Source organism: Podarcis vaucheri (genome assembly GCF_965113315.1).
Source record: "Podarcis vaucheri genome assembly, chromosome: 15".
NCBI classification, from domain to species: Eukaryota; Metazoa; Chordata; class Lepidosauria; order Squamata; family Lacertidae; genus Podarcis; species Podarcis vaucheri.
The window spans coordinates 9,808,436-9,833,548 of record NC_138753.1 but is presented as its reverse complement, the minus strand read 5'-3'; the positions used below and the strand labels follow the sequence as shown (position 1 = coordinate 9,833,548).

At 46.3% G+C, this 25,113-nt stretch overlaps 1 protein-coding gene and 1 long non-coding RNA gene across 11 annotated transcripts in view; one reads left to right on the top strand and one right to left on the bottom strand.

Annotated features, from left to right (window-relative positions):
- RAP1GAP2 (RAP1 GTPase activating protein 2) overlaps positions 1–25,113 on the bottom strand; it is a 193,939-nt gene continuing 168,826 nt past the window's right edge. For all 10 annotated transcript variants that reach the window (XM_082201232.1, XM_082201236.1, XM_082201233.1 and 7 more), the window contains 14 exons: positions 24,384–24,484; positions 22,814–22,943; positions 22,300–22,455; positions 20,455–20,526; positions 18,490–18,576; positions 15,591–15,725; positions 9,647–9,784; positions 8,722–8,840; positions 7,517–7,630; positions 6,910–7,027; positions 6,182–6,308; positions 3,342–3,418; positions 2,245–2,285; positions 1–405 (listed from right to left, as the gene is read on the bottom strand). In XM_082201232.1, coding sequence (XP_082057358.1) covers positions 2,277–2,285; positions 3,342–3,418; positions 6,182–6,308; positions 6,910–7,027; positions 7,517–7,630; positions 8,722–8,840; positions 9,647–9,784; positions 15,591–15,725; positions 18,490–18,576; positions 20,455–20,526; positions 22,300–22,455; positions 22,814–22,943; positions 24,384–24,484 — 1,383 coding nt within the window. In that variant the 3' untranslated portion in view covers positions 1–405; positions 2,245–2,276. The remainder of the gene's footprint in view (positions 406–2,244; positions 2,286–3,341; positions 3,419–6,181; positions 6,309–6,909; positions 7,028–7,516; positions 7,631–8,721; positions 8,841–9,646; positions 9,785–15,590; positions 15,726–18,489; positions 18,577–20,454; positions 20,527–22,299; positions 22,456–22,813; positions 22,944–24,383; positions 24,485–25,113) is intronic.
- Positions 7,637–10,766, top strand: LOC309519998. The gene is made up of 2 exons (XR_014214122.1): positions 7,637–7,852; positions 9,883–10,766. It is a non-coding gene; the product is annotated as an uncharacterized lncRNA (long non-coding RNA).

Here is a 25,113-nt window from a genome sequence, read left to right as displayed (position 1 = left end):
TTCAGTCAAACAGCTACGATTAAGGACAAGGAGCACACTGGATTTGCAGATTTCAGAATACTGAACGGAAACAAGGTAAGAAGCGGGTTCAAGTATAATGTCAGCAGCAAACCCGTCTCCTCTCCCCAGATGTCCTTTGGATCACGAGGGACGGAGCAGAGACAGGAGTCGGCGAGGGAAGAGAGTCCCACAACCTGTCAGGTTCATCTCCCGGGGCATCTATCCCAGCCGAGACGTGGCAAGGTAGCAGCTCCCTCAGGGTCGTACGGGAACATCTGCCTGGGTGAAGCACATTTCATATGTGGCAGTGGCGCATAGTGTGGCGGGCGGACGTTGTCAGTCGAAAAGAGCGTTTTCACGTAAGAAAAACAGGAAGGAAGGAAGAAAAACCCGGACAGAAATGCCCTGGAAAAGAGGAGGAAAGAAATTAGATGGTCCTTAGCTAGGCAGGGGTACACATAATATTCACACTGAATGTATATTTGTTTTGCAGCAGAAGGCATCACACAGCATAGCAATGGGGCTTACTCCCAATCAGAGGTCCACAGGGTTGGAAGCCTTAGTCCAGAGATCATCAAGCTTTAGTGGGGCAGTGGGTGCATTTGAAATGTTGAGAAAGTGAGGCGTGCACATGGCATTAAATGGCTGCCACATGGTGTGTGGTACAATGGTTTCCTTGTAGGATAGCCCTAGCCCAGGGGTCTGCAACCTTTAAGACAAAAAGAGCCACTTGGACCCGTCTCCGAAGGGGGAAAAAACCTGGGAGCCGCAAAACCATTGCAACATTTAAAACAAATATATCTCTGGAGCCGCGATCTGACAGCGGGCGGGAAGGTGACGTCGGGACGGTGTGTGACTAACGCACACACTGCCCCCATGCAACATCACAGCCAGTACAGTGCCCGCCACAGTGGGGAGTCTCGGGGCGCACAATGCGCCCCCTCCCCTCGCTAGTATCCGCCCCGGAGCCGCGGCAAAGGTGTAAAAGAGCCACATGCGGCTCCGGAGCCGCGGGTTGCAGACCCCTGGCCTAGCCACTGCACACAGGAACTGAGTCAAATGTATCACTGCATGATGGAGTGGGACCCGCTGCTTTTAAAAAGGTTGTTGTGCACCTGATCCTTGAAAAGCCCACCATGAACTTAATGCTGTTCAGTAATTACCTGCCAGTTACCAATACCATTTTTGGCGGGGAAGGCGGCGGAGAAGTATTATTATTATTATTATTATTATTATTATTATTATTATTATTATTATTATTATTTGTACCCTGCCCATCTGAATGCATTGCCCCAATCACTCTGGGCGGCTTCCAACACACATAAAAACATAATAATACATTAAACATTTTTTAAAAAAAATCCCTTTACAGAGCTGCCTTCAGGTTGTGTAGTTCTTTATCTCCTTTAAACCAGGGCTGTCTTCAGATGTCTTCTAAATGTAAGATAGTTGTTTATTTCCTTGACATCTGGTGGCAGGGCATTCCACAGGGCGGGCGCCACTACCGAGAAGGCCCTCCGCCCGGTTCCCTGTAACCTCACTTCTCGCAGTGAGGGAACTGCCAGAAGGCCTTCAGAGCTGGACCTCAGTGTCTGGGCAGAACGATGGGGGTGGAGACGCTCCTTCAGGTATACAGGACCGAGGCCGTTTAGGGCTTTAAAGGTCAGCACCAACACCTTGAATTGTGCTCGGAAACATACTGGGAGCCAATGTAGATCCTTTAGGGCCAGTGCTACATGGTCCTGGCGACCGCTCCCAGTCACCAGCCTACCTGCCACATTCTAGATTAGTTGTAGTTTCCAAGTCAACCTTCAAAGGTAGCCCTACATAGAATGTGTTGCAATAGTTTGTGGTGGAACAACTGCAAGCGTTCCTGGGTGGTAACTGGTTATGTGGATCAACTTCAATCTGGGTTCAAGTCTGGGTTCTGGACAGAATCAGCCTTCCCTCACCCCACATGAACTGCCTTGCCCCTGTGGTTGGGGGGCCCTGGGCCACGTGACGTTAGCATGCCCTGCAATGTGCGTGATGTGTGCACACAACATCAGCATGCCCTGCAGCACGTGTACCCAGCTGCCACAGAACTTTGAGGGGACCTGGCCCCTTCATTTAAATTTGGGGTGGGGAAGCCCCTGCCACCCCCCTCCTCAGCACCCCTGCCTCTTACCTCCTGCTGGTTGCAAAAACAGAAAACAGAAGGAACAGGAGGACCATCTTTGTGAGACCTTGGCCCAACCGACTCACCTTTTTGGGAGGTCTGTAGTCTTATCCATCAGCTAATGTGTCTGCAAGGAAAGGAAAAGGATCGGCTGACTTCACTTCAGGCCTCATTTGCTCTATTGCAGCAATGTGTTGCCCTCCAGGCATGTGGACTCCACCTCCCGTTGGCCCCCACCCACCCCATGCATGGCCAGAAGTATGGGGTCATGGAACTTGTATTCCGCTGTCTAGTTTTCCACAGCCTTCTGGTTGGCCACTGTGAAGGCAGGTCTGATCCAGGAGGGCTATTCCTATTACGTCCTTAGAAGCATTGCCATCGTGGTTAGTAGCCACTGATAGCCTTCACCTCCAGGAATTTTAAAGCCGTCCAAGTTAGTGGCCATCACTGCCTCATGTGGCAGTGAGTTCCATTGTTTAACTATGCGCAAAACTTTCCTTTATCTTCCACAATCTTCTTTGGACGCCTTCCGGCGTTATGAGAGACTGCGGAGGGGAGAAGTTTTCTCTATTCAGTTTCTCCTGCCCATGCATAATTTCCTAAACTTCAATCTTGTTGCCTTTTACCCGCCTTTTCTCTAAACTAAAAAAAGTCACAAATGTTCCTTCCTAGGGGAGTTGCTCCATTCCCTTTGATCAATTTGGCGGCCCTTTTCTGAACCTTTCCCAACTTTTCTGTATCCTAGTTGCCGGGAACTGAAGATGGGGAGATTGCTGCTTCACTCATGTCATGCTTGCGAGCCTCTCCTTGGGACATACACATATGGTTGGCCTCTGTGAGAACAGGGCCTGGATAGCTCAATTGGATAGAGCGTGGTGCTGGTAACACCAAGGTTGCAGGTTCGATCCCTGTATGGAACAGCTGTGTATTCCTGAGTTGCAAGGCTTTGGACTAGATGGTCCTCAGGGTCCTTCTAATTCTATGACTAGACGGGCCAATGTACAGGCTCTTCTTATATTCTTATGTTGCTGAACTACAACTCCCATCAGCCCAAGCAGGCACAGCTAATGGCAGGGGATGATGGGAGTTGTAGTTCCTGTAACATCCAGAGGGCCAAAGGTTCCCCAGCTGTAGATTGACCAATGTCTTAAGTCTACGGCTTGATTGATACGTTCAAACTTACCGGGCCAGAACTTGAATGGCTAAGTTTATCAAAACGAAATTTAAGATTTGACCTCGGAGAATTCCTGCTCTTCATATCTGTTTGAAATAATAATAATAACCCAGTGAAAAAAAACGGTGTTTGCTTCAAATGATTGAACTCAAGAGTCGCCAATGAGGTGCTCTCTAAATGTCGCTGGATCACAACCCCTGTCATCCCTGATCATTCCTTTCTGGGAATAAAAGGAGTTGGAGTCATCTAGAGGGCACCATTTTGGCTACCCCAGATTTAATGGAATGAATCTAAACCAGACTGGAACCGGTTTAGTTTAACAGAAGCCCACTGTTAAAATGGAAACAACAATGTGTTAATTTTGCGGTGGCCTGGAAGTGGGAGGAGGGCCCCCTGCTCACATGACTTTCCCCAAGCCAACCCGGGAACTGTAGTTTACCCCTTACAGAACTACTATTCCTAGCACCTTTAACAAACTACAGTTTGCGGGATTTGGGGGGAGGGGAGCCATGTGCTTTAACTTTATTGTGATGTACGCAGGATTAGAGTCTTTCATTATTTCAGATTAGTTAAGAATTGCCCAGGAAAAGTCCCAGCAAATGAAGAATGGATACAAAAATTTATGGAATATGCAGAAATGGCAAAACTTACCAGAAGAAGAAGAAATCAAGATAACAATTTTTTTTATTAAAAAAAAAATGGATTATTGAATCTTTACAGATAAATTGTAAACAGATAAAAACACTGGCAAGATTACTGTAACAACCTACGGTTTTATAAGAGCATATATTTAAAGAAGACGAATAAATGAGCAAATTAAGTTAATTTGGATATGCAGAAGATATTAAAAACAAATTTAAGGAACCACAGAAAGAGGGGGAAGGAAGGCAAGTTTGATTGTAAAATTAGTGAAATGTATAAACTTGAAAAGTATAAATAAAATAATAATAATAATAATAATAATAATAATAATAATAATAATAATAATTAAAAAAAAATAATTGCCCAGGGAAAGAGGCAATATGGCTGCAGTCTCAACCCACTTCCTTGAATGCAAGTTCTGCTCAAGCTCACTGGGGCTTACTTCTAAGTAGGACTCTCCAGTGATTATCTTTTACAAGCGAACATCTGATTGTCAGGAGGAGAGCAACCGAAAATGAAATGCTTAACCAATTATTGAAATTTTTGATGAAAGGAGTGGGAGGGGGTACAAATAAAATGAGGGTGAGAGAGAAGGAAAGGAGACCTGAAGATCTTCCTCTTTTTCCTAGGTTGATCTATGTGACAAAACAGACCCTTTTTTATATATGCTGATTCTGCCACAGCGCCACAGCCATGCAGGTGTGCTTACTAATCATCGAGAGCAATCCAAGTTGGTTAATCGAGTGAAGCAAATTTCTATTTTTGTCACTGTAAGAGCCTCATGGGGAGCTAAGGGAAACTTGTCACAAATAAGTAGGGTGGTTTCAAGACAACCCAGCACATTCTGATCTTACATGTGCACTGATTCTGCTTGATTTTTTAAAATTATTATTACTTATTATCACTGTACATTTCATGTCAGTTTAGATGGCTCAGTTGGTTAGAGCATGGTGTCCATTTGGGACAGCTACATATTCCTGCGTTGCAGCGGGTTGGACTAGATGATCCTCAGGGTGCCTTCGAACTCTACAATTCTATTATTTACAGCCCACCTTTTTTCTAAATAGTTCAAGGTGGCAAAGGCCCTACAGTGGTGCCCCGCAAGACGAATGCCTCGCAAGACGGAAAACCTGCTAGACGAAAGGGTTTTCCGTTTTGGAGGTGCTTCGCAAAACGAATTTCCTATGGGCTTGCTTCGCAAGACGAAAATGTCTTGCGAGTTCCTGCGGGGGGGGTTTCCTCCCCCCTTTTTCCCAAGCCGCTAAGCCGCTTATCAGCTGATCCGCTAAGCCCGCTAAGCCGCTAATAGCGCTAATCCGCTAAGCCGCTAATGGGCTTGCTTCGCAAAACGAAAAAACCGCAAGACAAAGAGACTCGCGGAACGGATTCTTTTCGTCTTGCGAGGCACCACTGTACTCCTTTTGGTGCACTAATGTATCATTATCCCCAGGCCATCACAACCATGAAGGAAATTAGCCGGAGTTAATCAACTTTTACACTTGTCTTACACGTGATGATTTCATTGGATTTGCAATAGTTAGCATCCTACTCAGTATACAGGGTCTGACTTAGTCGCATGTTACTTTCAGGGGCTTCGAAGTGGGGCTACACAACCTATCACACACACACACACACACACACACACCTGACATTCCCTTTTCACACTCAAGCTCTAATTAAATTCGAACATCTATTGAACCCAACCATTTAGCACCCACAGACCGATAACTATATAAAAAAGTACAAGTTCAAAGGTGGAGGACAGAAGGAAAAAATTGCCACCCAACGTGTCTTACTGAGGGTGGATCTACACGGGGGGGGGGGGGGATGCTATAAATAAGCCAGAAACTAAATCGTTTTAACAAAAAAAAAACGCTATGGAAAACCGCAAATATTTTTTCTTTGCTTTCCAGCACCATCTGGTGTTGCATGTTTATAACGCATTCAAAATGCTGGTGGTTTTTTTAAAAACTAATGTAGCTGAGTCATGAGACATCCATTGCCATAACCAGGTGCGGACTTTGGTAATCTTTGGTAACGTGAGTGGGCCCCAAACTTGGCACCTCCAAATGGATCTTCTCAATTATGGATCTTCTCAATTTTTGCACCCCCTCAGCTCAACACCCACACTGCCCGAAACCCAGCGCAGGCCATAACTACCACCAGGCTCCTACTAATACCATCTGGGTAACTTTTGCCCAACTCACCTGTTGGGCTCCTGCTCATTATTACCGGTGTGGCGGCAGATGCCAGAGCCGGATTCTCGTTACTTTGGGAAGGGCTGTAGACAAAGACGTCTTGCTTGAATGGTGACGCTGTGGAAGGCTGGCTGCCCTGAGGGAGATTGAGGGAAAGGCAGAGAGTTGGAGGCTTGATGGCAAAGTGCAACACACATTTTGTTCCTGGAGTATTTTTGAGGAGGGGGAACTATGTGATTGGGGCAGGGGTCACCAACACGGCGCCTGCAAGTGCCCATGTGCCGGCCAGTTCCTCCTACGGTATCCACAAAAGGTCTCAGGGACTATCCCCTCAAAAACCACAACACGCAAGGGAATGTTTGTTTCCCTTAATCCGTGCCTGGCTGGTCCTCTCCTATGCAAAACTCATTATGCCAAACAAACCACGGCAGCCATTTTGGAATGTTCCACATGCGCCACACTGGCCATTTTGTAATTTGCCCCGTGGCAGCCATTTTGTGACATGCAGGACAATTTCAAATGCGACCCCTGGGCCAAGAAGGCTGGCGACCCCTGGCTCATTGGCGTGTCGGAGAGATGTATGTGGCTGCGAGACTAAGAGGCTGAAATGATATTGTGCCCAAGGAGAAGATGGGGGCAGCCGTGTGCCTCCTGGTTTATGCAAATGTCAACCGGCTCGGGAACATTGGCCCCCTGAGAGACCAGGCAATATTGGGAAGCGAAAACTGCATTATTACCAGGCTTTCGTATTCTTCCATATTTTCACTCTCCCCTGCCGTGCTGCTGAAGCTGCTGGTACTTGAGGAGGAACGGGAGATGTTTGACCTTCCGTTTTCTTTGAGTTTAATAAATGGCCTGGAAGTCAAAGGAGAAGAAGGCAGAAAATTAAAGCTCGATGATGGTGATGGAGCTTAGAAAAATCTCCATCTCTGAATTCCTCCCCCAGGATTTGGTGTTTTGTAATACCCCATCTTGTTTCCAAAGCTCACCTGCCATTCTTTTTTGTTCTCCCCCTCCCCCTCCCCCGGATCAGACTTTGGGTTGTATCCACAAATTCACACTATACAATTAAAGCACAATGATACCACTTTTAAACAGCCAGAACCTCCATCAGACACAGATCTGGGATCTGTGGTTTGTTCAGGAGTAGCTGAGAGTTGTTAGGAGACTCCAATTCCCCTCCCAGAGCTATAGTTTTTATAGTGGTTTAGCAATTAATCTCTCTCGAATCCTGGGAACTGTAGTTTACTCTTCACAGAGCTATAGTTCCCAGCACCCTTTACAAACTACAACCCCCAGGATTCTTTGGGGGAAGCCATGTAGTTTCAACTTGTGTTTACTTACCTCTCTTTGTTGGGACAGATCTCTGGAGAGCTTGGGTTCGAAGAGGCCTCGGACCTAATTTCTTGAGAGGTGTGTCCTCCTTCAGGGGTCTTTGGTGTTCCTGAGCCACTGTCACTATGAAAAGAGCAAAACACTAGAGTAGCATAACTTTCAAAAAAATCTATCTTGCCTTCTCATACCGTTAACATTCTGTTCCAGCAGGTCTTAAATGTGGCTGTAAGGCTGGGTAGGTACAGCATAAATAAGTGTGTACAGAGCTGTCAGTACAGTAACTGCTCCATCACTCTTTGAACCCAAAGATCTGTCCCTGAAGTGAGGAAGAGCAGAAGTGATGAGGTGGGAATCTCTGCCTTCCTCAGAGGAATAAATTTGTGGCTGGCAGGAAGGTGAGGAATATCTCTACTAATAATGTTTTGCTAATGATGTTGTCATGCTGCAGTTCACATGGCTGCCAACAGGTGTCACTGCAAACTACAGCATGACAACAAAGTGATCTCTCAGAGCTGCAGAGCCATAGCAGCAGTATAGGAGGGTGAGGAGAAGGGAACCAGAGGTGGAGGCAATCCAGCAAGTAAGTCATATGAATAAGCAGCCTGGTGCCCCAGGCCAGTGAGTGGAGGTATTGCAAAGTCTAAGGGAAGGGTTTTTTTTTGTGAGGTGTCAAGAGAAGGGTGGCTTTGGCAAAGAGTATGGGGTGAGAGGAAGAGTGGCTTTCATGAGATGAGAGGTGGCGATCAGGTGGAGCTGGGTGCAGCTCCTAGTAAACACATATATAAATGTAAACACGCTAGCATCCAGCACAACTAATTACAACTACTAAACAAATGGGAAAATCGTTAAGATGTCTGCCTCAACCCTCAACAATTTTCATGTTGTTCCAGGGGCAGCAGAGTTTGAAAGCTATATGGCTACAACGAAAATAAAACATACAGTGGTACCTCGGGTTACAAACACCTCGGGTTACAGACTCTACTAACCCAGAAGTAGTACCTCAGGTTAGCCCCAGGATGAGAACAGAAATCGCACAACGGCGGCGCGGCGGAGGGAGGCCCCATTAGCTAAAGTGGTACCTCAGATTAAGAATAGTTTCAGGTTAAGAACGGATCTCCGGAATGAATTAAGTTCAAAACCAGAGGTACCACTGTATTGCAATGGCTCCAGAAATGCACTGCACCAGAACTATCCATCTGTTCTGAGCTAGTTACCATCGAGTCCGAGGCTCTGACTGGCTCTCTGATCCAGTGTGCAGACGAGGGAACAGCCCTGACCGCCTCTTTATAGGACTCCTGGACTGGTTCTTGGCTGTAGCTGCTGATACCGGAGGCTGAGGAGACAGGCAAACAAAATTATAACCCTTTTACCAGGCTCACAGTTGCCTGTGAACTGCACAGCAATCTTAATTTTTTTATTTTACATACTGGCAATGCATATAAGACTATAAAATAATCCCAAACATACCCCAAATCTTCCATAACTGCATAAGATACTGTTGTACACACAAACACACTTGGTTTATGCAATCAAGAGTACATCTCCTTTTTGGACTGGGGAATGGAATGAACGTTTTGAAACACACAGAGAAGAAGAGGTTGTGATTGTTACGATATTGAAGCAATGCAGCCGCGAGCTGCTAGCTTGAAAGCAAAACATAATGGGAATGTTGGGACTGTTCCGTGGGAAACAGAGGGACAGTCAATTCACAGTGCAGAGGGCACCGGAATTAGCTCAGAGTGTAATATGAGCTGGACAGGAAGTGTTTGTACTCTCTCGACTGCTGGAGTTTGAAGAGAGCAGTCATGTTTTCTGTAACGCTGCAAAGACAGAAATAAAGGCATGTAAATACGTTTCTGTCTATCTCTTTCCCCTGCCTGGGGGGGGGCAGGAAAGAGGGGGGTGTTCTTCTTACACTGAGAAGGATCGCCTATCGCGACCTCTGCCTGGATCTTGCCGGGAAAGCAGACAGGGAGGTCAACAGGAGACCAAGCCGGGTGCCTGGGAGAGTTGCCAGTTTCTCCTGATAAAGGCTTGATTTCCGACAGTGATGGCATGGCTGCCAGCCAGTCAGTGCTGCGCAGAGCCAGGTTCCGCCACAAGCAAGGGGTGGACACACCCTAGTTGTACTGCACTTACAGAAAAGGTGGCCTTCGTTATTTCGCCACTGTTGTGCGCAATCCCTCCGCTCAAGCTACCAGGGATTCCTCCGCTCTGATGCTTCTTCTGACTCCCAACCATGGTTTCCATGGAGTGACTGCGGACCCGGATGGCTCTCTGGCAAGGGGTGACAAGAAGAATTGGAAAGTTAAGGTCTTGATCAGAAATTTGCCACAATTTACCATTTGAAATAACGTCACGATTTTGTACTATAGTATCTCACTGGAAGGACAGATCGTGAAGCTGAGGCTCCAATACTTTGGCCACCTCATGAGAAGAGAAGACTCCCTGGAAAAGACACTGATGTTGGGAAAGATGAAGGGCGCAGGGAGAAGGGGACGACAGAGGACAAGATGGCTGGACAGTGTTCTTGAAGCTACCAGCATGAGTTTGACCAAACTGCGGGAGGCAGTGGAAGACAGGAGTGCCTGGCATGCTCTGGTCCATGGGGTCACGAAGAGTCGGACACAACTAAATAACTAAACAACAACACAACAACAACAAATCTACACATTGCAAACTGTGGGTCTTAAGTCACCCAAAAAAACAACAACCCGAAACCACATTATCAGTACATAAGAGGGTGGTATCGGGAGGTTGGGGGGGGGTTAATACAGGTTTGTAGCAGTACAAAAATATTTATGGGGGAAATACTAAGGAGTGAAAAGAGCAGCTGCCAAATGTAGATCATGCATGCTCAGTGGGCATGAAATGCAGAATAGGAATAGAGTAGTGTGGGAAAGGGTGTGGCTGACTGGCTGGATCCCCCAAAATACAGGAGTCCTCATATTTACTGACATTCTACCAACTCTTTAAGACACACCTGTTTAGATAAGCATCCCCTGACTTGAAGCTCTTCCTTTGGCTGTTGTTTTAACAGTTAAGATGCTCTGGTGTTCTTGCTTGAGTATCTGTATTAATGAAGGGTACCTGTATTCTTTTATCATTAGTTTGATTCTTGTTATTTTTTCGTTTGTGAGCTGCCTTGGAATTTCTTCATGAAATGAAAGGCAGTGTACAAATTATGTTCGTAATAGGTTAACAGGAGCCATAGGCACCAACTCCATAGGGCTGAAGTGTCTTCAGCCTCCCCTCCCCCCTAAAGAAGTCTGTCGGGATTGGGCTGAGCCCTGCCCCCGCCCCAAGCTTGAGGGGCTGGGTCTCGTGGCGAGCCTCGTGGCCTCAGTGACCCTCGCTGGGCCTCGCTGGGCCTTGCCTCCTCCCACTATTGACCTCCTCCTGATGCGCATCATGCATTGCGCAATGCTTGAGACATCACATGTGTGTGGCGCCCCCCGGCCCGCCCCCCAATGTTGGGTGCAACTTGACTCCTCTGACAGGAGCGCTCACTGCAATAGTTAAAGAGATTGGTTGTTTACTGTAACTAGACAGTTGGTATGGTGTTGCAGAGTGCTCAAGTCTCCAGTAAGCGTATCTCTGCACAGAGCATTGTGCATATCCATCCTTTTGGTGTGGTGGTTTGCAGGAGTGCATTCTCAATATACTCATAGTATGACTGCATTGAGATTATTTTTGTGTGATGCTTTAGCAGCGCACAGGAGCACATGCTTGGCCCTGTAGGAGCCTGTCCAACCTAAGATCTGCATCAAATACCCTGACGTCTGGGCTACCAGTGACAGCTCTAAACTGATGTGTACGGTGTACCACAGGCAAAAAACAAACAAACCGTTTTGGGTGGTGCCCCTGCACTTTGGAACTCCTTTCCTAAGGAAATGGCTCCCTCATTGCTAGTCTTTGAGAGGTCCTTAATGGGATTTTTATTCCAGTCCACATCTGGCTAACGTTACAGTGTTGTGCTTCCAAAAAAATAAAATAAATAAAAGCTGGTTCCTAAGCCATTCAGTTCAGAGAGATGGTCTTGGGGCATATGGGCAACTAGTGGAAACCTTTTAGGACCCAGTGTTATGTGTTCCAGGCAGCCAAACTGCTTGATGCTCCAGCACCTGCATTTTGCACCAGCTGCAATCAGCAGACCATCCTTGAGGGCAGCCCCACAGAGAGTATTCAACAGTAATCTAACTAGGAGGCTTCCACAGGATGGGTTGTTTTTGCAAGCTCAGGAACAGCCTTAGCTAGCAATCCAGGGGGAGATGGAAACAGGCAGTGAAGCCACTTGGGCCTCAATGGTCAAAGCAGGAGACAGGAGGACCCCCCAGACTATATGCCTGGTCCTTCAGGGGGAGTGCAGTTCCTGGACCCCAGATCTACCAATCCACAGCACCTCCATCTTGTCAGGATTCAGTTTCAGCTTGTTGGACCTCAAGCACCACTAGGGGTTGGACTAGATTACCCTGGGGGTCCCTCCCAACTCTACAATTCTATGGTTCTGCCTTCTCCAGACAACTGTGCTCCACCTGATCCAGTTGCAAGGGGGAAGCAGAGCTAAATGTTGCCCATGAACTGGGGGTACGCCATGCTCCCTCCATGAGTTGCAGAGTGGCTCCCAGAGGATGTCGTTGCCAGTAGTTTTGCTGATAGCTCAAGAAGCATTAACAGATCATTTCCTCCATTCATCTCCTGGCATAAGTTGGCAAGCATTTCATAACAGGAAGCTGTCTTAGTCTAAGGCAGTCAGACCCTTGATCTATCTAGCTCAGTATTATCTCTGCATTGACTGGTAGCAGCTGGAGAGCTTTCTGTGGGTATGAGAATCTCTGGGTGGATGATGGTAACCCCACACTGGCATTGGGAGAGAGTGTGCACATGTGCAAAGATACCTCTGGCCCTACTCCTCAAGCAGCATACATTGAGAATCTTACGAGGATTCCCTATGCATGCTGCAGCTAGGTTGATGGAGCAGTCCCTGGTCATCTCTGGATCTCAAAGGGAAGACCATTAAAGGACTGTTGGTGAGCAGTCATAGAATCACAGAGGGACCCCAAGGTTCATCTAGTCCAAGCCCAGCAACACAAGGATCGTAGCTAAAGAATCCATGACAAGTGCCCACCCAACCTCTGCTTAAAAACCTCCAATGAAGGAGAGTCCCCCATCTTCCAAGGTCACAGCCTTTCAAGGTCACATCATGGTAACCCCTCCTCTGTCACTCCAAAAGGCAAGGTTAGAAATGGGTGGAAATTGAAGGGATAAAGATTTCAGCTCAACTTTAGGAGAAAGTTTCCAAAAGTAGGATCTGATTGGCAATACAACGTGCTGCCTCAGAAGGAGGTGGGCTGTCGTTCACTGGGAGGATTTCAGCCAAGGTTGACTGTCTCTTCCTCAGCCCTATACTTCTGTGACTTCTCCCAGGTCACACCAGGTTCTGCCTCTGCCTCGTAATCCAGGATTGCCCCTTGGTGGCGACCTCATCAGCCTGCTGAACCCAAACTTCCCTGCTCTCTTGCATCAGCTCCCTTGTCTTCTGTAGGTTTTATGAGCCCTGTGAATGATGGGCTACTTATTTCAGAATGGCTCAAATCAAAACAAGAGCTAGTTGCACACATTTCATAGACACCAATACACACGTCTGATTGTTCTCGAAACAAATCAACACTGAACACAAGATCAGTTTGCGGTTTATTAGTATTCTGTACATATAACAGAGAGAGAAGGGGAAATCGATGCTTGAACACAAACACATGAGTTGGGATTCTCTGTATTTCTGGCAAGCATATCTGGTTGGCCGCTGTGTGAACAGAATGCTGGACTGGGTAGGCCATTGTCCTGATCCAATAGGCTTTTATTATGTTCTTAATAGTCCTCCCCCCTCTACCTCCCAACATTAGATGTTTTTATTGTTCCTGCTCTGCCCTGAATTCCACTCTTGCTGAATACCAACTTCTCTAGAATAAAGCTTCTGAATTTCAGAACAGAAGCGTTTGCAATTGGCCAGCAACTTTCCATGTCTTTAGTCAGCCACTGATGCATGATGCAATTGCAAGCTGGTCTTGAAGCTTGCATGTCACAGGTAGAATTGCTGCAAGCTTCTTTTGGGGTGTGTAGGCAATGGGTTGTAGTGGCCTATGTTGAAAAACACCCTTTTCCTTCCAGCCACCCAAGCATGCCTCACTAGCTGAGCGATGACAATCTCAAGGCAGAGGCACATGGGAAGAGGCTCTCCTTCAAATATTGTGGTCCTGAGCAGTGATGGACAAATTTCAGTGGTGCCCTGTGCAATGCTAGAATCCAGCTCCCCCTGCCTCTCGTGCCCCATTCTACAGGATTGTTTTGGCGCCTCCTGCAGCATGGCGTCCAGTTTGGTCAAACTGGTCATGCTGCCCCCAAACCACCTCCATCTCAACCCATTAAGGGTTTTCAAGGTCAAAGCATTCAATAAATATCTTCACAAAACTGCATCTATTCAATCACGCCAAGACTGCATCTTTGTAGAGTTTTATTAAAGCACAAAAGGAATTAGTAAAATGTACTGCCCACTGAGAATCTCTACGCAGCCATGAATATAATATCAATATTACTTTTTTAAACCATGTTTTATATGGGCAATAGAGCGGTGGGGAAATGCGTGGAAGAGATGTAAATGAAGGAATTGGAAACTGTTCACACGCAGATTTATTTTGGGTGGAGTGGCGGAAATCAATAAAAGAATAGAGCATTCTTAAGTTGTCTGCTCTGCTTCAGAAAACAAAATCCAGGAATCCACAAGTGAAGGCACTCCTTGAAGGCCATTCAAGGAAAGACTGGGAAGCGTTCCTCAATTTCTAAATCTCAAGTTCATTTCTCCACATTTCCACATCAGTTTGTGATTTGTTTGTTTTTAAAGACTTTGTGAAAACTGATTCGCATTTTTGTGTGGAATTCTGCTTGTATCCCATTTCCCCCTATGTAATGCACTTCTGTTATTTTCACCCATATCTGCATTTTCTTACATGCACACTTTCACAGTGGTACATGCATTCTTGGACATTTTTTTCTGGCTGGCCTTGCAAAATTTCAAAAAAACAAGGTCGTTTCGGTTTGCATATTGTTTCGAAAAGCGTGAATGAGGTAGATGAGCCTTTAAGGGCGAACTGAATCAAATTCCTCCCCCATTTCTAGACTGAGGACAATCCAGTACCAGGAAACAACAGCCCCTGAAGATTAACTGGAAAGAAAAATCTGATTCCCTCAGTCTGTGAAAGTGGCAACAAAGTGAAAATGAACTTCTGTGATTCCTTGCTGCGTCCTGGAGGAGGAGGGGAGAGAGATACCCGTCTGTTTCCCCGTCTCTCGTCCCATTACATATCTACACGGGAAACACGCTGAGAAGTAAATAAGCTATCAAACAGACCAGCAGAGCTGTCCAGAGGTAAAAAGGCAGCTGCAAAATTATTTCGACAGTTGTTTTCCTCGCAAGCCCTGGGACACCCTGAAATGCCAAAAGAGCAAGGAAATCCAATTTCATATCAACGCGGAGAAGGCATTAGAGAGAAGCGTTAGCATGTCTCCGGGGGGGGGGGCGGGTATCTTGTAACGAAATGGTCCTTTCTGACAAAGGTTTTGGGAGATGTTGCAAGCAGCTGTAGCTGGGGAGATAGTGTGGTGCGCAGGAAAAGGCCGGGGATCTAGGAAGAAAGGATCCCACCCCATGGCCTTATTTGGAAGCTGCCTTTGTGAATCACATTACTGGCCCATCTAGTTCAGTATAGTTTACACCAGAGTTCCCCAAATTTGGGTCAAATTTGGACCACAATTCCAAACATTCTATGATTCTCTCCTTGCCGCCAGACACCCCTCCGCCCCCTTTTTACAGCACTGGACTGCTCCAAGTGGACCCGATCCAATTGCAGGCAACATGAGGCTGCCTCAGTCCAATTTGACCAAATCCCATATCAGCCTATTTTGGTTCAAGATCTTGGATTTGCCCAGATCTGGTGCACAGTCCTAGCTTCAACCCTTTCCCCCACACCGCAGTCTAGGCCCCAGACCTGACGAAAACCGGAAATCGAGAACAAAGCTTCTCCGTTACCTTAAATGATTCCAAGAATCCTCCATGGGCCCCATTCTCCAGCTTGTCCTCCTCAGAGCCCAAGCCCAACATCATTTGTGTGTGGATATGGAGATCGTCATGGAGGTTGTCCAAGAGGGCAGCTCGCGTCCGGTCCTGAAAGCATGTTGGGAGGCAACAATGGCTTTTAAAGGTACAACTGATCATGGGCATAGTAGCAATGCATTGATAGGTTGGGTTCTCATGATGCTGTAACAGCCTCGGCAAAGAGGAATCCAGAGGCTATGGGTGGCCTCATAGCCCCTAGAGGTGGTTCCGTTAGAGTGAATGGGATGGTGGCTTACTGGGAAATGATATATAATGAAATGAAAAGGATGTTTAAAATAGTGTTTGTAAAAAAATAAAAGCAAACCAGAAGCTTTTCTTTGGGGAATTAAAGGAACGGACCTACCTAAACTTTGTAGAAACTTATTTATGTATGCTACTTCAGTGGCAAGAATGTTACTTGCTCAGAAATGGAAAGAAGAAGAAGTCCCAGCAAAGGAAGAACAGAGACAAAAACTTATGGAATATGCAGAAATGGTGAAACTTATTGGAAGAAGAAGAATTCAAGATAACAAACTTTTTTTATAAAAGAATGGAAATGGTTCGTTGAATATTTACAGATAAACTGAAAACAGATAAAAAACATTGGCAGATTTTTGTAATAACCTGCAGTTATACTCTTATAAGAGTGTATATATATATATATAGAGAGAGAGAGAGAGATGATGAATAAATGAGCAAAATAAGTTAATTAGGATATGCAGAAGATGTTAAAAATAAATTTAAGGAACTGCAGAAAGAGGGGGAAAGAAGTCAAGTTTTGAAATGTCAAAATGATTTCAAAATCAGTGAAATGTATAAACCTGAAAAGTATAAATATTTAAAAGAGTGACTGGGATGGTGTCCCCCCAGCCTCATCCTGCCCTTCAGCTGCCTCCTGCCTGCCTGCCTGCCTGCCTTCATACTTACAACCATTCCAGGAGATGGTATCTCAGTACCTTCCTCCTTAGTCTCTGTTTTCCCTTGTAGAGCTCAGCAAGGAGGAGGATGGGGACAAAACTAGAAGGAGAAGGCAGGGAGACCACCAGTAAGTGGCAAAGAAGCCAATGGCCAGCAGAGTATGCTCATTCTAGTTTCATCCCTGTCCTCTTCCTCTCTGGTGAGTTCCACAAGAGGAACGCTGAGATTAAGGAGGAGGAGGAAGCTGACAGCCCATGCCAACCCCCTGGGCTGGTGGCAAGTAAGAAGTTAGGCAGGTGAGGGCTGGCAGACTGGCAGATGAGTAGGTTGAGTAGGCTTCATACCTGAGGGAGCGTCTCCACCCCCAGCCCAGACACAGAGGTCCAGCTCCAAGGGCCTTCTGGTGGTTCCCTCCCTGCGAGAAGTGAGGTTGCAGGGAACCACACAGAGGGCCTTCTCGGTAGTGGTGCCCACCCTGTGTAACGCCCTCCCATCAGATGTCAAGGAAATAAACCACTACCTGACTTTTAGAAGACATCTGAAGGCAGCCCTGTTTAGGGAAGTTTTTAATGTTTGATCTTTTATTGTGTTTTTAGTATTCTGTTGGGAGCCACCCGAGTGTGTATAAATATATTATTATTATTATTATTATTATTATTATTATTATTATTATTATTATTATTCATTGTAATGACCCAGCGCCCCACTGGTGGAAATTTCACCTGGGACAACTATAGAGCAGTGAAAAAGCAAGAGCTCATGGGGTTTCAGAATGAAGAGAAACCATCAGATTTGTTTCAGGAAACTGAGCCCTCCTGTATGCAGCTCAGCCGTTAATTGGCGATAAGTATGTAATTAATAGAGCTGCAAGCTTTAATCTGCAGATGAAGCAAGATTAATCAACTAAAGCTTTGTGGATTAATCAGTGGGAGGTAATTTTAATCAGGGAGGGCAAAGTTTAATTGGTGAGTATACGCACACACAAAGTGGAAACCTATACACACTTCCCTGAGAAGATTGCACTCTAAGGCTCATATAACTAATATGCTAGGAATTATTTGAGCAAGTGACAGCCCTAATAATGATAGGCTACATGGGGAATTTATTAATATTTCCAGTGGTTGCTGGTGGCCATTGGGACTGGTAGAGTAAAAGGCAAGAAGCTCAACAATATTTGGAAAAAAATTATCTGAAGAACTTAAAGGTATTTACTTGAAAAACAGGCTGTATAAATGTGCCTCCAGACTGCCAGTGTTTTTCAGGTGGGATTCAAATACATACTAAAACTTTAGCTTGGCTCCTTTAAGGTGAATGAAAGGGTATAATAATAACAACTGTTAAGTTGTGGGTGAACATATCAGACGACACAGCAATTCTTCAAACAGCTCTTGTTTATTCGCAGGCCAGGACAGAACTGAACTGAAGGGCTCAGTCAGCCTGCTTATATAGAGCTCCAGTACCATGTTACTGTAACAACTTTCTAAAACTATCCAATCACTGAATGTCACTTTCGATCCTTCATTTGCATAACTATCTACAATACCCCCCTGCTGGCCCAGGGTGAGAACTTCAGTACATAACATTAATAATAATAATAATAATAATAATAATAATAATAATAATAATAATATATTATTTATACCCCACCCATCTGGCTGGGTTACCTGGATGCAACAAATCTACTTTTTAAAAAGAACCAGACTTTGTTGTGGTTTGCAAAGTGAAAAGGAAATGTTTTGAAAAGTGTGGGAAGAAGGAATGACTAATGGGAAGATGTTCTGCAAGGGAATCAGGATGAATGCAGAACTTGTGGTCATATAACCGCCTCATAAACAGATATGACCTGAGTTTCCAAAGCAAGAAGTATTTGAGGTGAAGAGGTCCTCCACCTGCTAATCTGCTCAACCCGACTTACCTCGAGCTTTGCAAACTTGTCTGATTTGCAACAGGCGTTCTCTGCGTTGATCAGTTTGGTGAGGAGAAACTCTCGAAATTCTGAGTTCTGGAGGAGAGAAAATAAAGGAGTGGAGGAATGGCTCAGAAAGAAAGCTGGAAACTCCACGCCCATTTCATATTCTTTGGATGCAATCTCCAGTGATCATGGCTACAGTTTCCAAATCCTTATTTATTTGTGTTTCTTATTGCATTTATGGGACGCGGGTGGCGCTGTGGGTTAAACCACAGAGCCTAGGACTTGACGATCAGAAGGTCGGCGGTTCGAATCCCCGTGACGGGGTGAGCTCCTGTTGCTCGGTCCCTGCTCCTGCCCACCTAGCAGTTCGAAAGCACATCAAAGTTCAAGTAGATAAATAGGTACCGCTCCGACGGGAAGGTAAACGGCATTTGCATGCGCTGCTCTGGTTCACCAGAAGCGGCTTAGTCATGCTGGCCACATGACCCAGAAGCTGTCTGCGGACAAACGCCGGCTCCCTCGGCCTATAGAGTGAGATGAGCACGCAACCCCAGAGTCGGTCACGACTGGACCTAATGGTCAGGGTTCCCTTTTATTGCATTTATACCCTGACATTTCTCCAAAGTGCTCAAAGTGGTGTACATGTTTGCTCCCTCCTTCCATATTAGGCTCACAGCAAATCCTGTGAGGTAAAGGTTAGGCAGAGAGACATTGAGTGCAGCCCAGGGTCACCCAGTCAGCTTCATGGCCAAGCGGGGAATATTTGAACAATGGTCTCACAGGTCCAACATTCTAATCACTACACCACACTTCCAGAGTCCCAAAGCCAAGGATTCACCGCTGCAGTAATATTATTGGCCCCTGGAGCCAGCCTATGGAATTTTGCTGCCCGAGGCAAAGGACAAGACAGAACACACACCCCATCTCTCATGCAGCAGCACACTAGATTGGCAGTGAATCTTAGGAACATTGCATAGTGTCAGGGCTGGAGTCAGCACGAAAGATGCAGGGCTCCATTGTCATGAATCTGGCTCTTATTCGAGGAAGCAACGTACAACTCAACAAGCTTTCCCAGCAGGTCTTGCCCCTGTGAAGCAGTTTCCAGGACTGAGGGCCCCTGCCTTCCTCCCTCTCTAAGGCTCCTCTTCTCCCGGATGTTTCCTAAACAGTCTCAAACTGTGTCTACCCACCTCTGACCTCTGTTCCACCCTCCACATTACTCTGTGGGTTCTTGGAGACCAGGAGAAAGAGCAGAGCTTGTCGCTGCAGGAGAAGGAGACTCCTCAAATACTTCAGCAGCCTCTAGCCCTGCCCTCCTCTGCTTCAGCCTCGGAGGCTGAACTGCTCTCTGTCACCCGCTCTCCCTGCTCACAAAACCCCGTTGCCTCTTCAGCATCCCACCTCTCCTCCCAATCTTCGCCTTCTGACATCAGTGTCAGAAGCTTAAAGGGGGTGGGGATGTTAAGTCTCTGCCATCTTACAATGGGGGGGGGAATAGAGATAGATTTTGCCCAGTGTACCCCACCTCCGCCAAGTCACTGAAAATGTCCCCCTACCACTTTCATGGGAAATAAGTAGCTGAGAGCAGTCATTCCATCAGACTGCCTCAGTGGGAGACGTAGAAAGCAGAGCTCCTCCCACCAGCTTTGCTGGAAGACCAGCTCCATCAGGCACCAACTGCTCATTATGGGATGCACCAGGTTAAAAACTTGTACCTGAGTTTGATTTCCCCCTTTCTTCTCCGCCTGTCCCTTCCCCTTGTGTGTCATGGGTTGTTGTTGTTTTTTGGGGATTACAAGCCCGCAAGCAGAGACTGTCTTGCTTTAATTGATTTTAAGTAAGCCACTCTGGGAGCCGTTTTGGCTGAAGAGCAGGAAACAAATTCTCTAAATAATCCTCATCAATTGTCCCTGCAGGGAAAACAAGCAGGAGGTCTATTTAGCCCGCAAGCTAGTAAACGTTCCTTACTTTTTGAAATACAGAAGGGTTTGGCAGCGGAGGACCAAACGCAGGGACATCTTCTCGTGCAGTTACAGCCACCTATGCGGGATGAAGCAAAAACACATTTGAAAGCCTATATGGGGGGTGGGGGGGTAGGAAAGCACAGGGAATAAATGCACAAAGTCGGATAGAGAAAAATTGAGCACCCAGAATGCACAAACAGAAGTACTGCCTTCAGCAGAGGCTGGTCCATTGCAACAAATAGGGCACTGCCCCACCAACCTCAGCTGGGGCCTTGAAGTGGAATAAGAGTGCTTTAAATATATATAGAATCATAGAGTTTGAAGGGACCACGAGGGTCATCTAGTCCAACCCCCTGCAATGCAGGGATCTTTTGCCCAGTGTGGGGCTCGAACCCACAACCCTGAGATTAAGAGTCTCATGCTCTACCGACTGAGCTATCCCAGCTGTTTGTGGCTTAAAGGAGTGCTACGAAAATGTAAGAATTAAAATAAGTAGAAATTTTAAAAAACAGAAAAACAATCAACGTCAGAATAACAAATCAGCAGCACAGGGCAAGGGAGGAGGAGGTACAATGTCCCGAAACCTGAATAAAGAGGTAAATGAAGCTGAATGGCAGGGGGAAAAGAAAGAACGTAAGAAGAGGCTACTGGATCAGGCCAATGTCCCATCTAGTCCAGCTTCCTGACCTCACAGTTGTCAGCCAGATGCCCCTATGGGAATCCTGCAAACAGGACATGGGTGCGAGAGAACTCTCCCCTCCTGCTGTTTCCAGTGGTACCTCCGGTTAAGAACTTAATTCGTTCTGGAGGTCCGTTCTTAACCTGAAACTGTTCTTAACCTGAGGTACCACTTTAGCTAATGGGGCCTCCCGCCAGTGGCGTAGCGTGGGGGGTGCAGGGGGTGCCGGCCGTATCGGGCACAACATCTGGGGGTTAGGGTTAGGGGGCGCAAATCCACGGGTTAGGGAGCGCAAATCCATGAGTTAGGGGGCGCAAATTACTTGCCTTGCCCCGGGTGCTGACAACCCACGCTACGCCACTGCCTCCCGCTGCTGCTGCACTGCCACCATGCGATTTCTGTTCTCATCCTGAAGCAAAGTTCTTAACCCAAGGTACTATTTCTGGGTTAGCGGAGTCTGTAGCCAGAAGTGTATGTAACCTGAAGCGTCTGTAACCCGAGGTACCACTGTAATGCCTCTGAGAGTGGGGGCACAGCACAGCCATTGTGGCTGGTAGCCATCAATAGCCCTCTCCTGCCTGAATTTGTCCCATCCTCTTTTAAGGCCATCCAATTTGGCCACCATCCCTTCCTCCCATGGGAGTGAGCGCCATAGTTTAGTTAGCCACTTCGTGAAAGTGCCCTTGGTGTTCCACAGAGGGCCATCTTAATCCACCGGGCAAACACAGGGGGCCATAAATAACCCACGGAAGACAGAATTGATCTCTTGCTGACTGCAAATATTAACACGGCCAAAGCTGGGAGCGCAAGGAAGCGAGCGTCCTGCCGGCCACCTGCTAGGCCACCTTTGCTCGGATTGAATCCGCCCGCGCTTCAAGGACAGACACGAGAGACGCACGCAGACTCGGTGCGCTTAATGAATTTTGCTGCAAACTCGCAGATAGGCTAATAGCTTCGCCCTCTGGAGCGGCGGCAACGTGGTGAGCGCCAGCTGCCTCTCAGAGAACAAATAACCATTTTCGAAGAGGCTTAGCAGGAACTCTTTATCTCTGGCCAAGCAGGTACACTTTACACAAGCTCCCAAAGCAGTTATTTGTCAGATCTAAAAACAGATGCAGAGAGAGAGAGAGAGAGAGAGAGAGAGAGAGAGGAACCACCCAGTCCTCTTACTTTGTAAGATGCACTGTCTGCTTCAGGGTTTTCTGCCTGCACAACAATGTAGGCATGGAGGAAATTCGAGGCAATCATGTCTGGAACAAAGGGAGTGTTTTCTTCTTGAAATATAATTGCCACAATGTCGTTGCCAATGTGTCGCTTTCTCTGAAGCTGAAAAGATTTACAAAAAGAGAAGGGTGTACATGAGGGTCCTTAGGAGTGGATGGAAAGATTTTCAAATGGTGTATCTAGGTCTAGCCCCCTTTGCAACTCTGTGGAACACTTGTTTTCCTTTCTTGGGTTTCTCTGGTAGAAAACAAGCTTGCTTCGGTCTTCCACGAGACTTGTGCGAAGTTGGCCAGTCAGGCCATTGGTACCCTGGTGGAAAGCAATTCTCACCTTTTCTCGAACCCCTGGGGCACTTAATGAAGGCCAAGTCTCTCTCACAGACACAGAGAGAGACACAAGTTCTGCCATGGGGCTTTTAGCACCACTTGATGTTATACCCAAAGAAACAAGGCTCTGTTACCTGCTGCGTGTCTCCCTCAGTGAAAGGGAGTTTGGTAGAGACGTGAAACATAATCTCTCTGTCCCTGAACACCGTGTACACAGACTCCGTGCCTGTCTGGCCGTGAGTGACATCGAGACCACCGCGAAAGCTGGAAAGAAGAATAAAACAGACCTTTGACACCAAGTACAATAATACTGAAGGGAAGTGGATGGCGCTGTGGGTTAAACCACAGAGCCTAGGACTTGCCAATCAAAAGGTCAGCAGTTCGAATCCCCGCGACGGGGTGAGCTCCCGTTGCTCGGTCCCTGCTCCTGCCCACCTAGCAGTTCAAAAGCACAAAGTGCAAGTAGACGAATAGGTATCACTCCAGCAGGAAGGTAAATGGTGTTTCCGTGCGCTGCTCTGGTTCGCCAGAAGCAGCTTAGTCATGCTGGCCACATGTCCCGGAAGCTGTACGCCGGCTCCCTCGGCCAATAAAGCGAGATGAGTGCCGCAGCCCCAGAGTTGGTCATGACTGGACCTAATGGTCAGGGGTCCCTTTACCTTTACCTTTTACAATAATACTGATTTCATCAATGAGGGGTGGCAGGGGCAGGGTGTGTGTGTGTTAGTGCAATCTTGCATGCCCAGGTCATTGACAGCTAAAAAGGAAGAAATATCTGAGATCCATGACTGCATCTCCTGCTGTTTGGGGGAAGTTGAGAATGGATCCAAATTTGATCCAAGAAAAAGCAGAGTGGGGGCTGGCAACTCTGTCCCTCCCCAATGCCATATCCACAGTCCAACCCCTCCTCCCCTCAAAAAAACACAACTACTACTAATAGCCTTTAAATAGAAAAGCATAGAGTTAGAAGTCAGGATTCAGGGATTTCCCTGTTTCTTATCTGTTTCCCCATTTTCTTTAACCCATGTGAGTTTACTCAGAAATAAACCCCACTGTGTGTTCAGTTGGGCTGATTCCCAAGTAGGTGTGTTTAGGGCGGCAGACAGAAATTGAAGGATGTTAAGGTGGGGTTAAGCCAAATCACCAATTAATTTAAGTGAAGCTTTCCCCTCTAAATTGTCACATTGCCATTGGGTTGACGGTACAGTTACTCCCATCCTGAATCTGTCAGTGAATGAACAGACGTATGTGCGTGTGTAGATGAATCTAGAGCTGAAACATTTTTAAATTAAAATTCAACAATATGTTTCACATAAAATGTGACTGGGCTGGAACAAGGTGCTCCATTGTGTGAGTGTTCATATATGTTGAAAAATAAATTAAAAATCCCCCATATGGCTGCAAAATCTTGTGGAGCAGCAGAGCCCTTGGTTCACGAGTTAGCTTCTCCAAGGAAACAATATGCAGAATCCTTTTATACCACACGTATTGTGTAAAATCCAAGGCATCCTTGCAGCCCTGAGCTACAGTTACACAGGCTGTGGCTGGGAGGAATCTAACCAAAGGTCTGAACAACAGAATAGCAGGCATAACTTGGGGTCTTTAACTACTTGGTTACCAGTTATTTATGCAATTCCCCTCAGCGCTCAATCCCAGAAAACAGAAATACTCATATACATGCAAGCAACTGTTTCTTTCTCCTACCCCTTGAAGTCCTGGAGTGTTACGGTATCTCCGAGCAAGCTCAGGAAATTCTTGAAGGCAGGGCTCTCTTCATTGTTGCCGAATAGCTCTTCTTCCTGCGTCTGGAGAGTCAAATGGACCCAGAAAGAAACATGGTGGGAAGGTTATTTTGTTTTTCAAGCGGGGACTGTAAGGCTAGGCCAAATTCCTCCCTCCTACACAGTTTCCAAAAATATGTTCCCTCTATAATAATAAGGGTGGATTCCCACTGCTTTCTAAAGGGTGGTGGTGAGAAATTTATCCGACGTTTTCTTTCCTTTTTTTGAGTTTTATTTATTTATTAACGTTCTTATGTTAAATCGGTAGACATTATCATATTACATCACAGGGCTTATTATAATATGACTTTTGGCATGTATACAAAGTTTATATACCTAAAGAAAAAAAAACTATTCCAAAATCATATATGTACCAACACTTTGGACTTCCTATCTATCCTGTTATATATTCCTTTTTTACAAATGAATGTACTCTTATCATTGTATATTTCTTTACATTTTATCTAATACATTCCTATATCAATATGTACCCTTGGTCTTATTTCTCAACTCAGTCTCTCTCCAACGTCAATCAAAAGCTAGCATAGATAGCGAACCTTTACTGTATTTTTGAACATCTCCGACGTTTTCAGGAGGGACTGTCAACACTGTTTCTTCCCAGACATTGGACATTATTGGATGCAACAAAGGTT